Below are 15,028 nucleotides of genomic sequence, written 5' to 3' on the forward strand. Positions count from 1 at the left end.
CTTATGGCTTCCTGGAACAGGCCTTCTAGGTGAAATTCTTTTAGGCAGTTTGGGGTAAGGTTGAATGTTCTTCCTGAGTCTTCCCAGCCTTTATTGTCTTCAGCTCGGAAGAATCCGCATGGCAGAGTGGCACACATCTTGGGGCGGCCTGCCCTGAACCCCATCATCTCCGTGACTTCTGAGGAGGCTTTCTCATAACTGCCCCATGAGTGGTGACTCGGGAACCGGCCCTTCTCCCCTGGGCCGTGCAGCCTGTGCTCGTTTCCCGGGGAGCCTCTCTGGTGTGATTCCTTTAGCCATCACAAATGCTCGAGATCTGGGCAGCCCGACTCCGGCCTTTGTGTTCCATCTGTGTCAGCATCGTAGACGCACTTGGCTGGACGGGGCTGGTCCTGTCCTGTGTGCTCATTCTGTGGAGCGGAAATCTGAGGCCGAGAGAGAGTGGGTGACTTCCAGGATCACTATGTTCTCTTCCCCACATTTGGAGTTCATAAGACTCCCCACGATACCAGCCTGCCGGCCCCTGTGGACAACAGGGGGTGTGCGCTGGTCCAGCAGCCGTCCCTCTGGGATCACTGTCCTGGGGCGGCTGCAACAAATGTCACAAACCTGGTGGCTTAGAGCAACAGAAATTTCCTCTCTGCCGTTTCCGGAGGCCAGAACTCCGAGATCGGTATGACTTGGCCACAGTCAAGTTGTCGGCAGAGCCGTGCTTCCTCCAGAGGCTCTAGGGGAGGGTCCTTCCTTGCCCCGTCCAGCTTCTGGCGGCTGCCGGCTTTCCTTGGCTTGTGGCCACATCACTCCAGCCTCTGCCTTCGTGGTCACACGGCCTCCGCCTCTTCTGTCGTCACGTGTCCATCTGCCTCTCTCTTTCAGGGACACTTGTGATGGCATTTAGGACCCACCTGGATAACCCAGTCCAGATTAATCTTCCCATGTTAAGATCCTTAACTTCGTCGCATCAGCAGAGACCCTTCTTCCAAACAAGGGAACATTCACAGGCTCCAGCGATCAGGACTCCTGCATCTTTGGAGGGTCGTTTATCAGCCTACTAGATCCCTCATTCCCAGCGTTAAAGATGTAGGACTTTCCGTCTGTCTGTGTCCGACTCTTCTCTGCCGTCCTCAGGGTGGCTTCCCTGCCGAGTACATCGTGGATGAGGACGGCCAAGGGCACCTGACCTGCCTGGACAGCAACCACTCCCACTTCATCCTTGTGGATGACGGGACCCACGGCCGCTACGGGGTGGAGATTCCCCTGAGGACGAAGCTGGAGAAGTTCATATCGGAGCAGACCAAGGAGAGAGGAGGTGAGTGGAGCTCGCTTCCGAGGGCGCGCGGGACAGAGAGAGGAGCAGGCTGGTCAAGGTGTCTGGGACACAGCTGTCCGTGACCAGGACATTCAACAGGCGGGGCACTCGAGGTGCGCGATCAGAAGGCACCTGGATTTCTTTCCCACCATCTCTTTGCACTTATTCGGTAGGGTCATCTCTCGTCCCTTTTAACCAGGTGAAGGACAGTCAGGGCAGGCCCCCGGCTCCTCTGCTCCCTCTCAGGTCACAGACCATCCTATAGCCATTCGACCACACAAACATGTCTCGGCTCAGAAGACAGAACCTGCCAAAACTCGGGCCTGGACATCTTTCCTTGAGGTGGGATGGGATGGAGGCTAGGACACTGGGAGGTCAAATACACAGGACTTTGCATATGATTTGAGGGAGGTGAAGAAGGACCGAGATATCGGAGTTTCTAGCTCTGTCCCTGGGCTGGGTGGGCACCTTCGGAGCAGCGTTGTTCCTTGCACATCAGCATCCCTGGGGGGCTTGTCAACCCGGAGAATGGCCCACCCCAGAGGCTCTGACTCACAGGTCCAGATGGGTGAGAACCTCATTCCCAAGTCCCCAGGTGACGCTGAGGGTGCCGGTCCGGGGACCACCCTGAGAACCCTGCTCCACTGAGGACGTGGGTGCGGAGTGTTTGGGGGTGCGAGTGTGTGGGGGCCGTGAGATCATGCGGGAACTTGGAGAGAACGTTTGTGGCCCGGGGAAAGACATTTCTGAAGTCTTCACACATCCCCCGGCTGCCGACTGGCTGAAAAAAAGCTCAAGGTGGGGACCGGACGGCCGGACAGAGGACAGAGTTTCCAATGCCAAGCTCCCACGTCACGTGTGTGCGTGTGCCACTGCTTGATGTGTCCCTGTGGCACGCCCAGAGTTGAGGCATTGTGAAAGCCTGCAGAGAAAGGCAGCTGGCTGTGGTGTCCTGCTGGACCCTGCTTGTCGCTCTGATGGCCCACAGCCCCCAGCTCTCCCCCACCCCGAAAAGGGGCAGGAGAGGCAGGGGCAAGAGAGGTGCCGTCACCGGGCCCTCGAGTTTGCTCTCATTACACAGAAAAGGCAGGTGCTCTGGCAGCTCCAGGGTGCCAACCTTTAAAGCTGCTTAGTACTTACAACATGGCTCCCAACCGACGCTCGCATGGGATGAGGCCGGAGCTGGCAGGGGGGTGGGAACTGTACCCAGGTGGAGAGTCTGAGCCCTGCCTTCCCTAAGCGGGGCCTCTGTGCTTCATCCTAGGCGTGGCCATCAAGATCCCCATTGTCTGTGTGGTGCTGGAGGGGGGACCTGGCACACTGCACGTGAGTACTGGCTGCAGGGTGGGGGCGTCTTGGGGGTCGAGTCTTGCTGTTGGGGGACAGCTGGCCCAAAGCGCTGTTACCAGCATCCCAGCGGGGTCATTGGCAAGAGGGCTTGTCCACCACAGGGTGGAGAAAGGGAAGCCCACCACGTGGCAGGGCCCTTTCCGAGGGGGCAGGTGGGCTGGGAAGGGAGCCTGCAGAGTGGTCCCCGCTGTGGGGGGGCTGCGCTGGCTTTGGCCCTGGGCGGTTGACCAGCACAGAAGTAAGGGGGCTCCAGAGGGGACTGCAGCAATCATGGAGCCGGCGCCCCTCGCCACCACCCCTCCTGGACCCTGGGGCAGCCCGTGGGGGTTTCTGCAACTCTGCAGCCAGACTCCCCTCAAGGGGTTCTCAAAATATAGGCCCTCAGGCCACGCCCCAGCCCCGAGGGTCCAGCAGCTGAATCGAAGGCAGGCTCCTCGGTGGTTTTAACTCACTGCCCACAAACCTTTCTTCAGAGCCCTCCCTATGGGGTGTGGTTCACCTCACTCAGGGGATGCTGACCAACTTTATTTCTGCTGTAGGAACAGACAACAACATTACAGCCTGCAGATTTGGGGCAGGAGCATGGACGTTTCGTTTATGGGATCATAGAAAACGTCCGTTTATGTTTAGTGATTGCAGGAGGTCAACCTAGAACCTTGGGGTGTCCTGGGGGATGGGAAAGCATCTGGTCCCCCACGCCCACCCCTGCAGCATCCTCTTCATGGCTCTCACACAGACGGTGCCCAGGCTGCTTCCTCGCACCCAGAGTAGGGCGCCTGCTCCCACTGAAGGCCTCCTTCCTACTGGGGTCACGAGCCCCTTCCTGAAGCTGATCTCACCCTGGGTCCTGGGGTCTCTCTTGTTGTCCTGGTCTTACCCTGGGCCTTAACGAGGGAGCGAAAGTCCGGGCCAGGCAGCGCCTCCTGTCTCTGGAGAGTATCTGGAGATGGCTCACGTGTCCACAGGTCAATGGGCGGAAATGTCCAGACCTTTCATTACAGAGGCGTGGGGCGATAGGCCCGAGAGATGATGCATGAGGTGAATGCCCCACAGTATATAGGATTAGCTGCTTTTTCATCTGAGCAGTGGAATGCTAGCAAACTAAAGGGTTCAGTGAATTTCACAATAGCCCACTGGCCCTGACAGTAAATGCTGTTGGAGAATTCTCCACTTTAGGAAGTGTCAGGGCGGGCGGGGATTCAGGCCCCGGGGCTCATGGTTGGCCCCCGCCTTGCAGACCATCTACAACGCCATCACCAACGGCACCCCCTGCGTGATCGTGGAGGGCTCGGGCCGCGTGGCCGACGTCATTGCCCAGGTGGCTGGTCTGCCCATCTCTGAGATCACCATCTCCCTGATTCAGCAGAAGCTGAGCATGTTCTTCCAGGAGATGTTTGAGACCTTCACCGAAGGCAGGATTGTGGAGTGGACCAAAAAGGTGAGGCAGGCAGGCGCGTCGGTCTTCAGGCATGAGCCTGCAGCTGGTACGTCTGGAGGCTGTTGGCCTGGTAAGTAGGACTAGGACACACAGGACTCAGAAACAGAGACCCCAGGGGGCCTGAGGCAGGCATGGAAGTGATCTGCAGAGGGTGGTAGTCTTTGAGCCGGGTGGGCAGACGGCCCAGGGCTGGCAGGAAGCCTTCGAGAGGCAGCGACCTGTTCTGCCAAGGGAGGGCACGTCTCCAGCCTCTTGCCTGCAGAACTTCCAGCTGGGCTGGGACACTGCAGGGTGAGAGCACAGCTGTTGTGGGAGGAGGAGCCTGCTGGACTGGAGGGGCAGGAGGCTGGTGCTGAGGCTGGGGAGGGCAGCAGAGGGATGGAGAGCTGAGACTTGGCAGCACGGGCGCTGTGAGGTGACCGCAGTGGGTGGCCAAGCCCGCCAAGCTCAAGGCTGGCAGGCAGACGAATGGAGGCCTTCAGGAGTTGGCAAGACAGGGAGGCAGGTAGAGGGGGACGAGACGGGGCCCAAGCCTGGCTCCTGGGTGCCGTCTGGAAGGGCTTCCCGTGCATTCCTTAGATGGAGGACATGGTGGGTCCTCCCCCATGATTCAGTGGGCATGGGCCCTCCCTGGGGATCTGCATGTGAGCAGCCCAGGAATGCCCCCTGGTCTCCCGGATCAGAGGGTTTGAGTTCAAGACCTGGGAGAGAGTTAGTTACACCCAAAGGGGCAGTCCTTCCCACGCCGAGGGCAGAATGGATGGAGTGGAAACGGAGGAGTTCTGAGACAGGAACCCACGGCTGACGGGTCCAGGAACACACCACGTGGGGGGCGGGCATGGCCCTCTGCTGCAGGGCACAGCTTCTTTCGGGCCTGCTTGTTCTCTCTCTCTGTTTTGGAATTATTTTACATTTACAGAAAAGTTGCAAAGACAGTAGAGGGTTTCTGTCCACCCTTCACCCAGCCTCTCCTGATGATAACGTCCTACAAAACACAGGGCTTTTGTCAAAACTTAGACGTGAACTCTGGGACATCACTGTTAGCGAAACACAGGCTATTCCAATGTCATATTGATCCACTAGTGTCCTTTATCTGTCCCAGGGCCCAACCAAGACACCACATTGCATTTAGCCTTTTCTCTTTTATTGTCTTTTCCTTTTCTTTTTTATTTCTAAGGATGACATTATTTACCTAGCCCATTAGATTTCAAAGATTTTCTGGAACATCACCATATAGCCTAGATGAGAGGGGGCTCTGGGGCCCCGCTTTCTAGCCATCCCCTCCACTCTTGAGCCGTGAACCTCATGGGCGCCCCAATCCCCCGATCTCTGGTTTGGACCCTTCTCCGTTCCTGACCCACTTCTCCTGGCCCAGGGGAGAGCGTGGCTGTTACAGCCCAGGATCATAACGGCCCTGCGATTCTGTAATCTTGCTTTTCAGTAATTTTCATCGGAACTTTGTCTTTTATGCCTACAGTGGGAGAGTTTCTCCCAGACACCTGGAGGCTGTTTACTTGGTCGGGAGACCTGGGGCATCTGAAGTCGGCCTCAGCAGTGGCTGTCTCCCCAGTCCAGATTTTGGGTGGCCCTGATGAGCTCTGCAGAGGGAGCACAGCCCATGGCCCTGACCCCAGCCTCCAAAGGGCATCAGTGTGAAGGAGTGAGGCGGGTCAGCCTCACCCGCCCCTGAAACCCTTGGCCAGCCCGAGGAGCTTGCACAGAGGCCCCGCACCCACCCTTCCTGTGGTTGTGCTGACTCTGCTGTCCTGGCCACACTCTTAACCCAGGGGCTGAGGCCCACTGTCCTGGGGTCACCTCACTTCTGTTTCCTGGCAGGATTCTCTGGAGGGGCGGGTGGTGCCTCTCCGCTCCTGGGTTCCCCTGACAATAAGTTGTGGCTGGCAAAGTAATCCAGGTCTGTACCTTTCATCCCGCTCTGTGAACGAGAAGCCAGGTTGTAAAAGCTCGTGGAAATTCACAGTTTTAAGTGCCTGATGTGTGCTCTCAGGGCCAGTCCGTGGAGCAGCTTAGCTCCGACTGTGTCTAATTTCAAGCCCTGTGGGGAGTCCATGCCCACCAACCAAAGACAACAGGGACACGCAAGTGGAGGGATGACATTCCCTTGGGGATCCATGGGTGTGGGAAAGGCCTGCTGAGAGTCCGAGCCCCAGATGGGGGGCTGGGGAGGGTCGAAGGCAGGGGGCTCACTCTGGATGGGGCAGGGCCAGTTCCTGGGGCGTTTTGCGGGTGGCATAGTGACCTTGTTCTTGTCGGTGCTTCTTGTGGTCTCAGAGTGAGATACGGAGGTTCTGTGAGATGGTTTTTGCCATGAGCGTCAGGGCAGTTTGCAAAGACACGGAGGTCTGGCTGTGAGCGCTGGCTCAGTTCCCGACTTCAGCGCTGCTTCCGCGCCCCCCCCCCCCCATCCATTTGGAATTGGCAGGTGGGCCCTGGGGCCTCTGCTCAATTGTTCATAAATTATTCAGCAGTTCTCAGAATGGAATCTAACCCACTGTTGTCAATGCGCCTTTTTTTTAGTTTGCCTTCCATTGTGGAGTCAAGGGCCTGAAAACAGCATTTCATACACTCAGTCTCAGGCCGAGGGGGGAGCCCCTGTGTCATTGTTCTGGTTCACTGGGGAGGGGATCCTGCTCCATAGTCATGATCAGTGATTCATTCAGCAAACCTCAGAGCATGGGTCTACACCGTGGGTGAGTGACAAGGGTGAACAGGAGGGGGCCTTTTCCTAGATGCTGCCATTGGCGGACTTGGCTATCAGTCATGGGGTCTCATCACAGGGACTTGCGGCCAACACCACAGGGATGTGTGTCAGGAGGAACTTGCATGCCCTCTCTCGGCATTCCTTTTCTTGTCTGTAAAAGAGGGATAATTAGTACTTAAACTCAGGATGGACTGAGATCATCCGTGCAGAGTGCTCTGTACTGTGTCGGCATATTTGCACTCAGAAAATGATAGCTGCTCTGCTCTGTGAATCTCTGTTAAGCTGGGTTAAATTCAGGAGACGTTCTGGCTGGAGGACGGGGTAGGGGTTGGGTGGGAGACCAGAGGGTATTTGGAGTTGTCATAAAAGCCGGACCCTGAGGGATGGGGAATGGTTGGGGTCTTAGAGTGGAGGTGGCGTGTGCCAGGGTGCGCCCTGGGCTTGGGGTGGTCTGTGCAGAGGCGTGGGGGACATGGCCCGGCTGGGAGAGGAGATGAGAAGGCAGGTGAGGCTGGGTGTGGCCGGCCTGGGGAGCTGGGGGAGGAGTCTGAAGCCTTCAGGAGCTGTGAGGAATCTGTGGAAGGCCCACCCTGGCTTCGGGGTGCAGGGGTCATGGGGAGCAGCAACTGGTAGCAGGCATAGCAACTAGGAGACAATGATAGATGATAGATAGATAAGATAAATAGATAGGTGATAGATAAATGATAGATGAGAGTAGATAGAGTGGGTAGGTACCTAGATATACAGACAGGTAGGTAGGTAGATAGGTAGGTAGGTGGATGATTGGGTGGATGGATGAGTGGATGGATGGATAGGTGGTAGGTAGGTAGGTAGATAGATAGTTAGGCAGGTAGGCAGGTGGGGCGAGGCAGGGCCCAGGAGGGAGGACCGGGGGAGAAGCCATGCTTCTTATGTTAAGCCATGCTGGGCATTCAGCAGACACTGCCTCATGAGCAAGATGAAGATTCTTCGCACTTGGGTTGTGTTTTGTGCCCAACAGACCACTGGAAGTCACTGCATATTATCCTTGCTCACCTTTGTCCTCACTGCCCAGGGTGTGGAGAGGTGAGGTGGTGGCCCTGGCCATGCAGGCAGGCAGGACTCGTGCCCAGGGCTCTGGCTTTGTGTTCGGGGCCTCGTTTTTCCCAGCCCCTTGGAGAGGTCAGGAAGCCCACTCATTACCACGTTCCTCACTTGGGGAATGTTTGTTGCAGATCCAAGACATCGTCCGGAGGCGGCAGCTGCTGACCATTTTCCGGGAAGGCAAGGACGGCCAGCAGGACGTGGATGTGGCCATCCTGCAGGCCTTGCTGAAAGGTGAGGGTTGGGTAAAGTGGGGACCAGGGGGAAAAGGGGGCAAAAGGGTGCTCAGGACCCTGAGTATAGAGGAGCCAAAAATACCACCCCTGGGTCAGACGCACAGGTCAGAGGGCAGTGAGAGGGCAGCTGGCGGTGCACCGCTGGGGGCCCACCCCACACCCTGCTGGGCAAGTGGGTGCCCTGTCACTGCTGTCAGGGCATAGCCTTCCTTTTCCAACTCATCTTCTTAACTGAGATCTGAGCACAGCCGCACTAATTTATTCTTCTGTGGTCATCATACTTTCTCATAAAATTTCCAAGTAGGAAGAAAGCACCTTGTAATTGCTGCTCCCGACTTCCCACGCTTCGTGCCTCGCTTAAACTCCTGTGCCTCCAACACAGCGGAGTCAAACGCAGGGGGGCCTCGTGAGTGGTAAAGCTCGGGGCTTACTGCTCCTGTTGAACTTTCCTTAGTTTCACTTCTGTCCTCTGGCCCATTCTCCACGGGCCCACACTTCCCTCTTCTCTCACTTCTGGGGGAAGGAACACTTCCCTGTCCTTCCCTGCTGGCTTCCACTTGGCCGGGACATCCCTAATGCTGGGGACACGGGCCCCAGGCAGACCCAGATGGCAGAGCAGGAAGCTCTCGTGGTAGAGGGTGAAACTACCTTTATTTCTATATATCCATTCCCCATCCCTTTTACTGACAAAAGGACCAGCTATTGTGCCTCACAGGACCAATGAAATGCTTAAAACTAAGACTTGAGACTTTTGTTTAAAGGCCTCTGTCCAGGGAGAGTCCTGCTCAGACAGAGAGGAGCTGGGAAGAGCTGATTCAACAGAATCAGAGCAGAGGGGTGTGGGAGTGTGCAGATGTGCAAGTGTGGGGGTGTGCGGATGTGGGGGCGTGGGGGGTATGGGGATGTGGACTGGCCAGGGTCAGGAGCTGTGACTTGTCACCACGGTGGACCCCGACTGCCCCGCCAGCAAGGACACCAAGGGTCAGGAAAGCTGTGTGAATATCCAGATGAAGACAGGGGCTTGAGGGTGTTCCCGTCACAGCCCTAAACTGTCCTGTTTACAAACAGGCCATGAAAGCATCTGTCTCTTCCTTGCCTTTGTCTCTGAGCAGCCAAAGGAACAAGAAGAGGGACACCAGGCAGCCTGTGTACAGTGGAACCTGAAGCTGCCGTGGCCCTCGAAGGCAGTGACACGGGGCCAGTGTGGGCGCTCAGTCTGACCATCAGTGCACAGCACTGGGAGGGGGAAGGACCCCTGCTCATGGCCCAGGATAGACCCCATGGACATGGGGCACCAAATACCAACAACTGTTATGAAGTTCAGGAGAAAGCTGTAGACTCGTGGTCACTCTGGGGCAGGTACTGAGCCGAAGGGGCGTGAGGGGGCCTCTGGGGAGCTGGAATGCTGCAGCTCTTGACCTTGGTGGTTGTTCAGGTGTAGATGTCAGCGAAAAGGCATCGGGCTGTGCAGTTAAGACTGGTGCACTTTGGAGGTCTGCTATCCTCAATAAAAAGTCCTAGGAAGATTATTTTGGCATAGCTCCATGTTGTGCAGAGCAGCATGGATGGCACCTCCCATGGGTGCAGGGCGGGAAAAGAGAGAGATTATGGAGAGAGAAAGAGAGCGTCTATTTCTGAAAGCAAACCAATGGGATTGGCTGTAATTGGTTGCTTAGGGGAAAGGGGGTGGGCGTCTGGGGTGGGAGAAAGGGACTCTCCTTGTGATATGGGCATATATGAAAATATCTCTCTATACAGAAATATATACATATATGGTTTTTCAATATCAACCCTTTTCAAAAATCAGCTTTATTGAGGTACAGGCTATATACAGTACCCCCATTCTAAGTTTACTGCCAGATGGATTTTTACAGGTGTGGGCACCCATGTGCCCACCATAATCCGGATACAGGACAGTCCCCTCACCCCAGAAAGTTCTCTCCTGCCCCTTTGTAGGCAAACCTCCCTCCACTCCGCCCCCAGCTTTCTGTCACTATATATCGGTTTTACCCATCCTAGAACGGCACCTAAATGGAGTCGTACACTATTTGTTCTTTGGTGACTTCCTTCCTTTGCTCAGTGCACCGTTTTTGCGGTTCTTCTGTGTGGCGGGTCTCAGAACACGGTTCCTTTTTGCCGCGGGGTAGCATTCTGTTGTGTGAGCATCTACAACCATTTCTTTTTCCATTCACGCGTTGACGGACATTTAGGCTGTCTCCAGGTTGGGGCTGTTATGAATGAGGCTGCTATTTGCTTTCATTTCTCTTGGGTGCCCATCGAGGAGTGGAATTACTGGTGCTGTATGGTCAATGTTTAACTTCATAAGAAACTGCCAAACTGTTTTCCAAAAAGATCCTAGCCTGTCACCTCTCTGCCAGCCGTGGGTGAGCGTCCCAGCTGCCCTCATCCTCGCCAACACTTGCTATTGTCCGTCTTTCACACTGCAGCCATCCTAGTGGGTGTGAGGTGCTATCTCACTGTGGTTTGAATTGGCGGCTCCCTCATGACCCATGATGGGGAGCGTCTTTTCCACGGCTTGTTGGCCATTTGTATGGCATCTTGGGGAAGTGTCTTTCAGGTCTTCTGTCCATGTGTATTTGGTTCTTTGTCTTCTCATTTTTTAGCTGTATGAGTTCTTGATATGTTCTGATACAAATGCCCCATCAGATACCTGGGCTGGGAACATTTTCTCTTGGTCTGTGGCTTGCTTCTGTATTTCCTTCAAGGTGTCTTTGAAGGGCAGAAGGCTGAAACTTTAATGCAGATTAATTTATCAGTTTTTTCCTTTGCGGTCATGTTCTTTGCCTCCCAAGAAATCCTTGCCTGTCCCCAGGGGCAAATATTTTCTTCCGTGTCACAGGAGAAGCTCGGTAGGGACGGCTCTCATTCTCAGGTCTGGGATCCGCCTCAGATCCACTTTGCGTGTGGTGTGAGGTGAGGGCCAAAGTTCTTTTTTTTCTTCCGCAAATAACAAGCAATGTTTTAAGATGTTGAACAGAGAAAGCAGAAACTAGTTGGGCAAAATGTTTATTCTGAGGACCTGGGTGAGGTGGCGGTTTTGAAATCCAGGCAAAACAGGAAGTGTGAGGGCTGGTAGAGCTGTATCTTTGGACATTGGTGTAAAAATGCCTGCCTTTCAGAGTTCGCGTCTTCCTCCACTTGACCAGGAGGTGGGGGTGGCGAGGGGAAGTGGGGCTGAGCCAGGGGAAGAGGGGTGACTGAAACCCCAAGATTCTCTAACAGTATGTGTGTGTGAGGGGAAGGTTGCAACTGAGCACTGATTTACTCCATTAAAATGATTGACAGCCTGGGGTTGGTGAGGGATCCCGCCTTCTCTGACTTTATTAAATGGCAGGGGTGCCCATGGGAGGTGGCTTTGAGACCCAGATCGAAGTCCCCTGACGCATGTGGTTTTTCCTGCAGCCTCTCGGAGCCATGACCACTTTGGCCACGAGAACTGGGACCACCAGCTGAAGTTAGCGGTGGCGTGGAATCGCGTGGACATCGCCCGGAGCGAGATCTTCACTGACGAGCGGCAGTGGAAGGTAAGGCTTCTCGGGGCTGCCCTGAGGAGGGACTTGTTGGGCCGACACGGATCGCAAGGACAGGCCCTGGAGGGTGGGCTCTGTCTAGATGCCAGCCCTTCCCTTGGTGGAGGGTGACCTGGGAGTTCCATGCTCCCTAAGCTGGAGACAGCAGTCATTCAGTCTCCAGGGACACTGAGATCAGGATTACGTGAGGCGATGACTAAGGCAATGACCCCCCCATGGCACCCTCTCTCAGCCTTCAGAGCTGCACCCCATGATGACGGCTGCCCTCATCTCCAACAAGCCCGAGTTTGTGAAGCTCTTCCTGGAGCACGGGGTGCGGCTGAAGGAGTTGGTCACGTGGGACAGCCTGCTCTACCTGTACAAGAACCTGGACCCCTCCTGCCTGTTCCACTGCAAGCTGCAGAAGGTGCTGGCCGAGGAGCCGGAGCGCCTGGCCTGTGCGCCCGCCGCCCCGCGAGTGCAGATGCACCATGTGGCCCAGGTGCTGCGGGAGCTCCTGGGGGATTCCACACAGCTGCTGTACCCCCGGCCCCAGACCAGCGACCGGCCGCGGCTCACGCTTCCCGTGCCGCACATCAAGCTCAACGTGCGTGCTGGTAACGTGGCCCCCGCCCGGCTCGGCCTGTGTGCTGGGTCCCTGCTGTGTCCTCAGAGCTTTCTAAAAAATGAGCTTTTATTTTTATTAGAAAAGAAGTATGCTCCGTGTCTTAGAAGCTAGGGCTGCCATAACAAAGACCACAGACGGGGTGGTTTAAATATTTATTGTCCCACAACCTGGAGGCTGAACGTCCAAGATCAAGGTGTAGGCAGGGCCGGTTTCTGGTGAGGCCTCTCTTAGCTTGCAGACGGCCACCTGCTTGCCATGTCTTCACGTGACTTTTCCTCTGTGTGTGCTTTGTGTATCTCTTCCTCTTTTTTTTTCATTCTTCTTTTTCGTGAGGAAGATTTACCCTGAGCTGACATGTGTGCCCATCTTCCTCTACTTTGTATGTGGGACGCCTCTACAGCACGGCTGATGAGTGGAGTAGGTTTGCACCCAGGATCTGAACCTGCGAACCTGGCCTGCTGAAGTGGAGCACGCAGAACTTTAACCACTTAGCCATGGGGCCCGTCTCCTCTCTTCCTCTTTTTATAAGGACACCAGTCCTACTGTATCAGGGCCTCACTCTATGACCTTATTTAACTTAATCACCTCCTTAAAGGCCCTATTTACAAATGCAGTCACAGTGGAGGTTTTAGGCCTCAACATATGAATTTTGAGGACACCATTCTGTCCCCAAAAGGGAGAACTTCTGGTCCCCCAAAATTCATGTCCTTCTCACATGCAAAATACCAACAGCCCCAAAGTCTTGACTTGTTCCAGCATCAACTCTAAAGTCTAAAATCCAGAGTCTCATCTAAATGTCCCTAAATCAGATGTGGGTGAGGCTCAAGCTGCCTTCATCCTGAGGCAGAGCCCCCTCCCTCTGGGAGCCTCTGAGGCCAGATGAGTTATGTGCCTCCAGATACAGCGGTGGGACAAGGATGGACACTCCCATTCCCAGAGGGAGAAATCAGAAAGAAGGAAGGGGTGATGGGTTCTAACAAGTCCCAAACCCATTAGACCTTAAGGCTCGAGATAACTCTCTTTGGCTTGACGTGGCCTCTGGGCCTGCCAGGGCAGCATTGTCACCCCTGTGGCCCCAGGTGGTGGCCATCCCTACAGCAGAGGGCAGCAGCCTTGCCTCTTAGGCACTGGGGGGTGGCATCCTGGTCCAAGGAAGTGACCCCACCCTCTGACACTGAGGAGGAAACTGCCTTGTTCCCTGTGCCTGTGGTGGGAGTGGCAGCCTGATGACCTCTGTGCCCCCCTTCAGCCCCCTTCCTCGCTCCCTCCCCCCCCCCCCCCCCCCCCCCCCCCCCCAGTCGCTTGAAGGATAATGCATGTTGCCAGCTGGGCAGCTCTGTTTTGCATCCTGTAGGGTCCCAGAGTCCACAGACTTCCCCATCCTGTTTGCTCTGTCCGCTTCAGTCCAAGGCAGTGTTTCTGCTGGTGTGATTGGTACAATGCTGTCTCTGTTCCTGGTCCACTGAGGTGGCTGCATCCTCGTTTGATGGGAACCCCGTGGCATCCACTGTTAAGTACAATGCTGGTGTTTGCACATGTGTTTAATGTCAGGGCCTATCCATCTCCTGATTCATTAAAGTTTTACAAAATGAAGCCTGCGTGCTGGGTTTTGTCAGACGCCTTTTGAGAAGTTGAGCTGCTCTTCTCCCTTGACCTATGAATTTGATGAATTATTTTCATAGATTTCCTGATAGTGAGTTCTTTTTATTCCCGTCTTGATTCTCAACTTGCTTGCAGTGTAATATGTGTTTAGTATGAGCTGGATTGTGTTGCCAATATTTTTGAGGTTTTGGCATTAGAATGTTTAAACCTTTGTAGTTTTATTTGGCGGCTGCGTTTGTCAGGTTCTGGGATCAATTTTATGTTAGCCTTGTAAAACCCATTGGGAAGCCGGCCTTCTTGCTCTGCTCTGGAACAGTCTGTGTGGCCGGGATTCACTGCTTTTTACGTGCTCAGCAAACTCCCTGGTGAGTCCCTCGGGGCCTGGTGCCTTTCTGGGGAGTAGCTCTAATAACTGTCTCAGTTTCTTTCCTGATGGTTCCTGTCTAGTTTTTTTTGTCTGTTCTAAGATCAGATTTGGTTTTGGTGTTTTTTTTTCCTGCTAGAAAATTATCCACTTCTTTCAGGTTTTCAGATCTGTCCATTGTCCCATTGACCCCTGAGAAGGACGTGGTTGGAGCTCAACTTTCTATATTCACAGTTCTGCTCTTCTTGATTGCAGTGTAGTTAAGATGCCCACTTGGAATGTGCTTAAGAAGGTCCAGTGTAGGGGCCAGCCTGGTGGTGTAGTGGTTAAGTTCTTATGCTCCACTTTGGCGGCCTGGGGTTCATGGGTTTGGATCCTGGGCATGGACCTACACATCACTCATCAAGCCATGCTGTGGTGGCATCCCACATACAACATAGAGGAAGATGGGCACGGATGTTAGCTCAGGGACAATCTTCCTCATGGAAAAAAAAATGTATATATATATTTAAAAAAGAAAAAGAAAGAAAAGGTCTAGAGTGAACCCTCATACTTAGCCATGTCTGTAATTTGAGAAAATAAGCTAAATTTTTAATAAAGATGAGCCTTCAAGGAATTTCTAAAATCACTTAAGGAAAGTGCACCTTTGTGTGTGATGTGGGAAATGCATTCTCTGTTCCAGGAATCGTTTCCAGACTGTCTCAGTATGTGTTTGTTTATGATCAGCCCAGAAGCCTGGGTTCTTTTGTCGTTATGTATGTTGAGT

General features: G+C 54.5%; 1 protein-coding gene across 12 annotated transcripts in view; it reads left to right on the forward strand.

The window, feature by feature from the left end:
• Positions 1-15,028, forward strand: part of LOC124231249 (transient receptor potential cation channel subfamily M member 2-like) — a 58,058-nt gene that overhangs the window by 17,971 nt on the left and 25,059 nt on the right. For 11 of the 12 annotated variants that reach the window (XR_006886465.1, XR_006886467.1, XR_006886466.1 and 8 more), the window contains 6 exons: positions 1,129-1,309; positions 2,574-2,635; positions 3,897-4,097; positions 8,034-8,136; positions 11,562-11,683; positions 11,922-12,275. Coding sequence is in view for 9 of the 12 variants with exons in the window: in XM_046647924.1 (XP_046503880.1) it covers positions 1,129-1,309; positions 2,574-2,635; positions 3,897-4,097; positions 8,034-8,136; positions 11,562-11,683; positions 11,922-12,275 (1,023 nt within the window). In the remaining 3 variants the exon portion in view is untranslated. The remainder of the gene's footprint in view (positions 1-1,128; positions 1,310-2,573; positions 2,636-3,896; positions 4,098-8,033; positions 8,137-11,561; positions 11,684-11,921; positions 12,276-15,028) is intronic. The other variant, XM_046647931.1, reaches the window with a different exon arrangement.

This window comes from Equus quagga, chromosome 21 (assembly GCF_021613505.1).
Source record: "Equus quagga isolate Etosha38 chromosome 21, UCLA_HA_Equagga_1.0, whole genome shotgun sequence".
NCBI classification, from domain to species: Eukaryota; Metazoa; Chordata; class Mammalia; order Perissodactyla; family Equidae; genus Equus; species Equus quagga.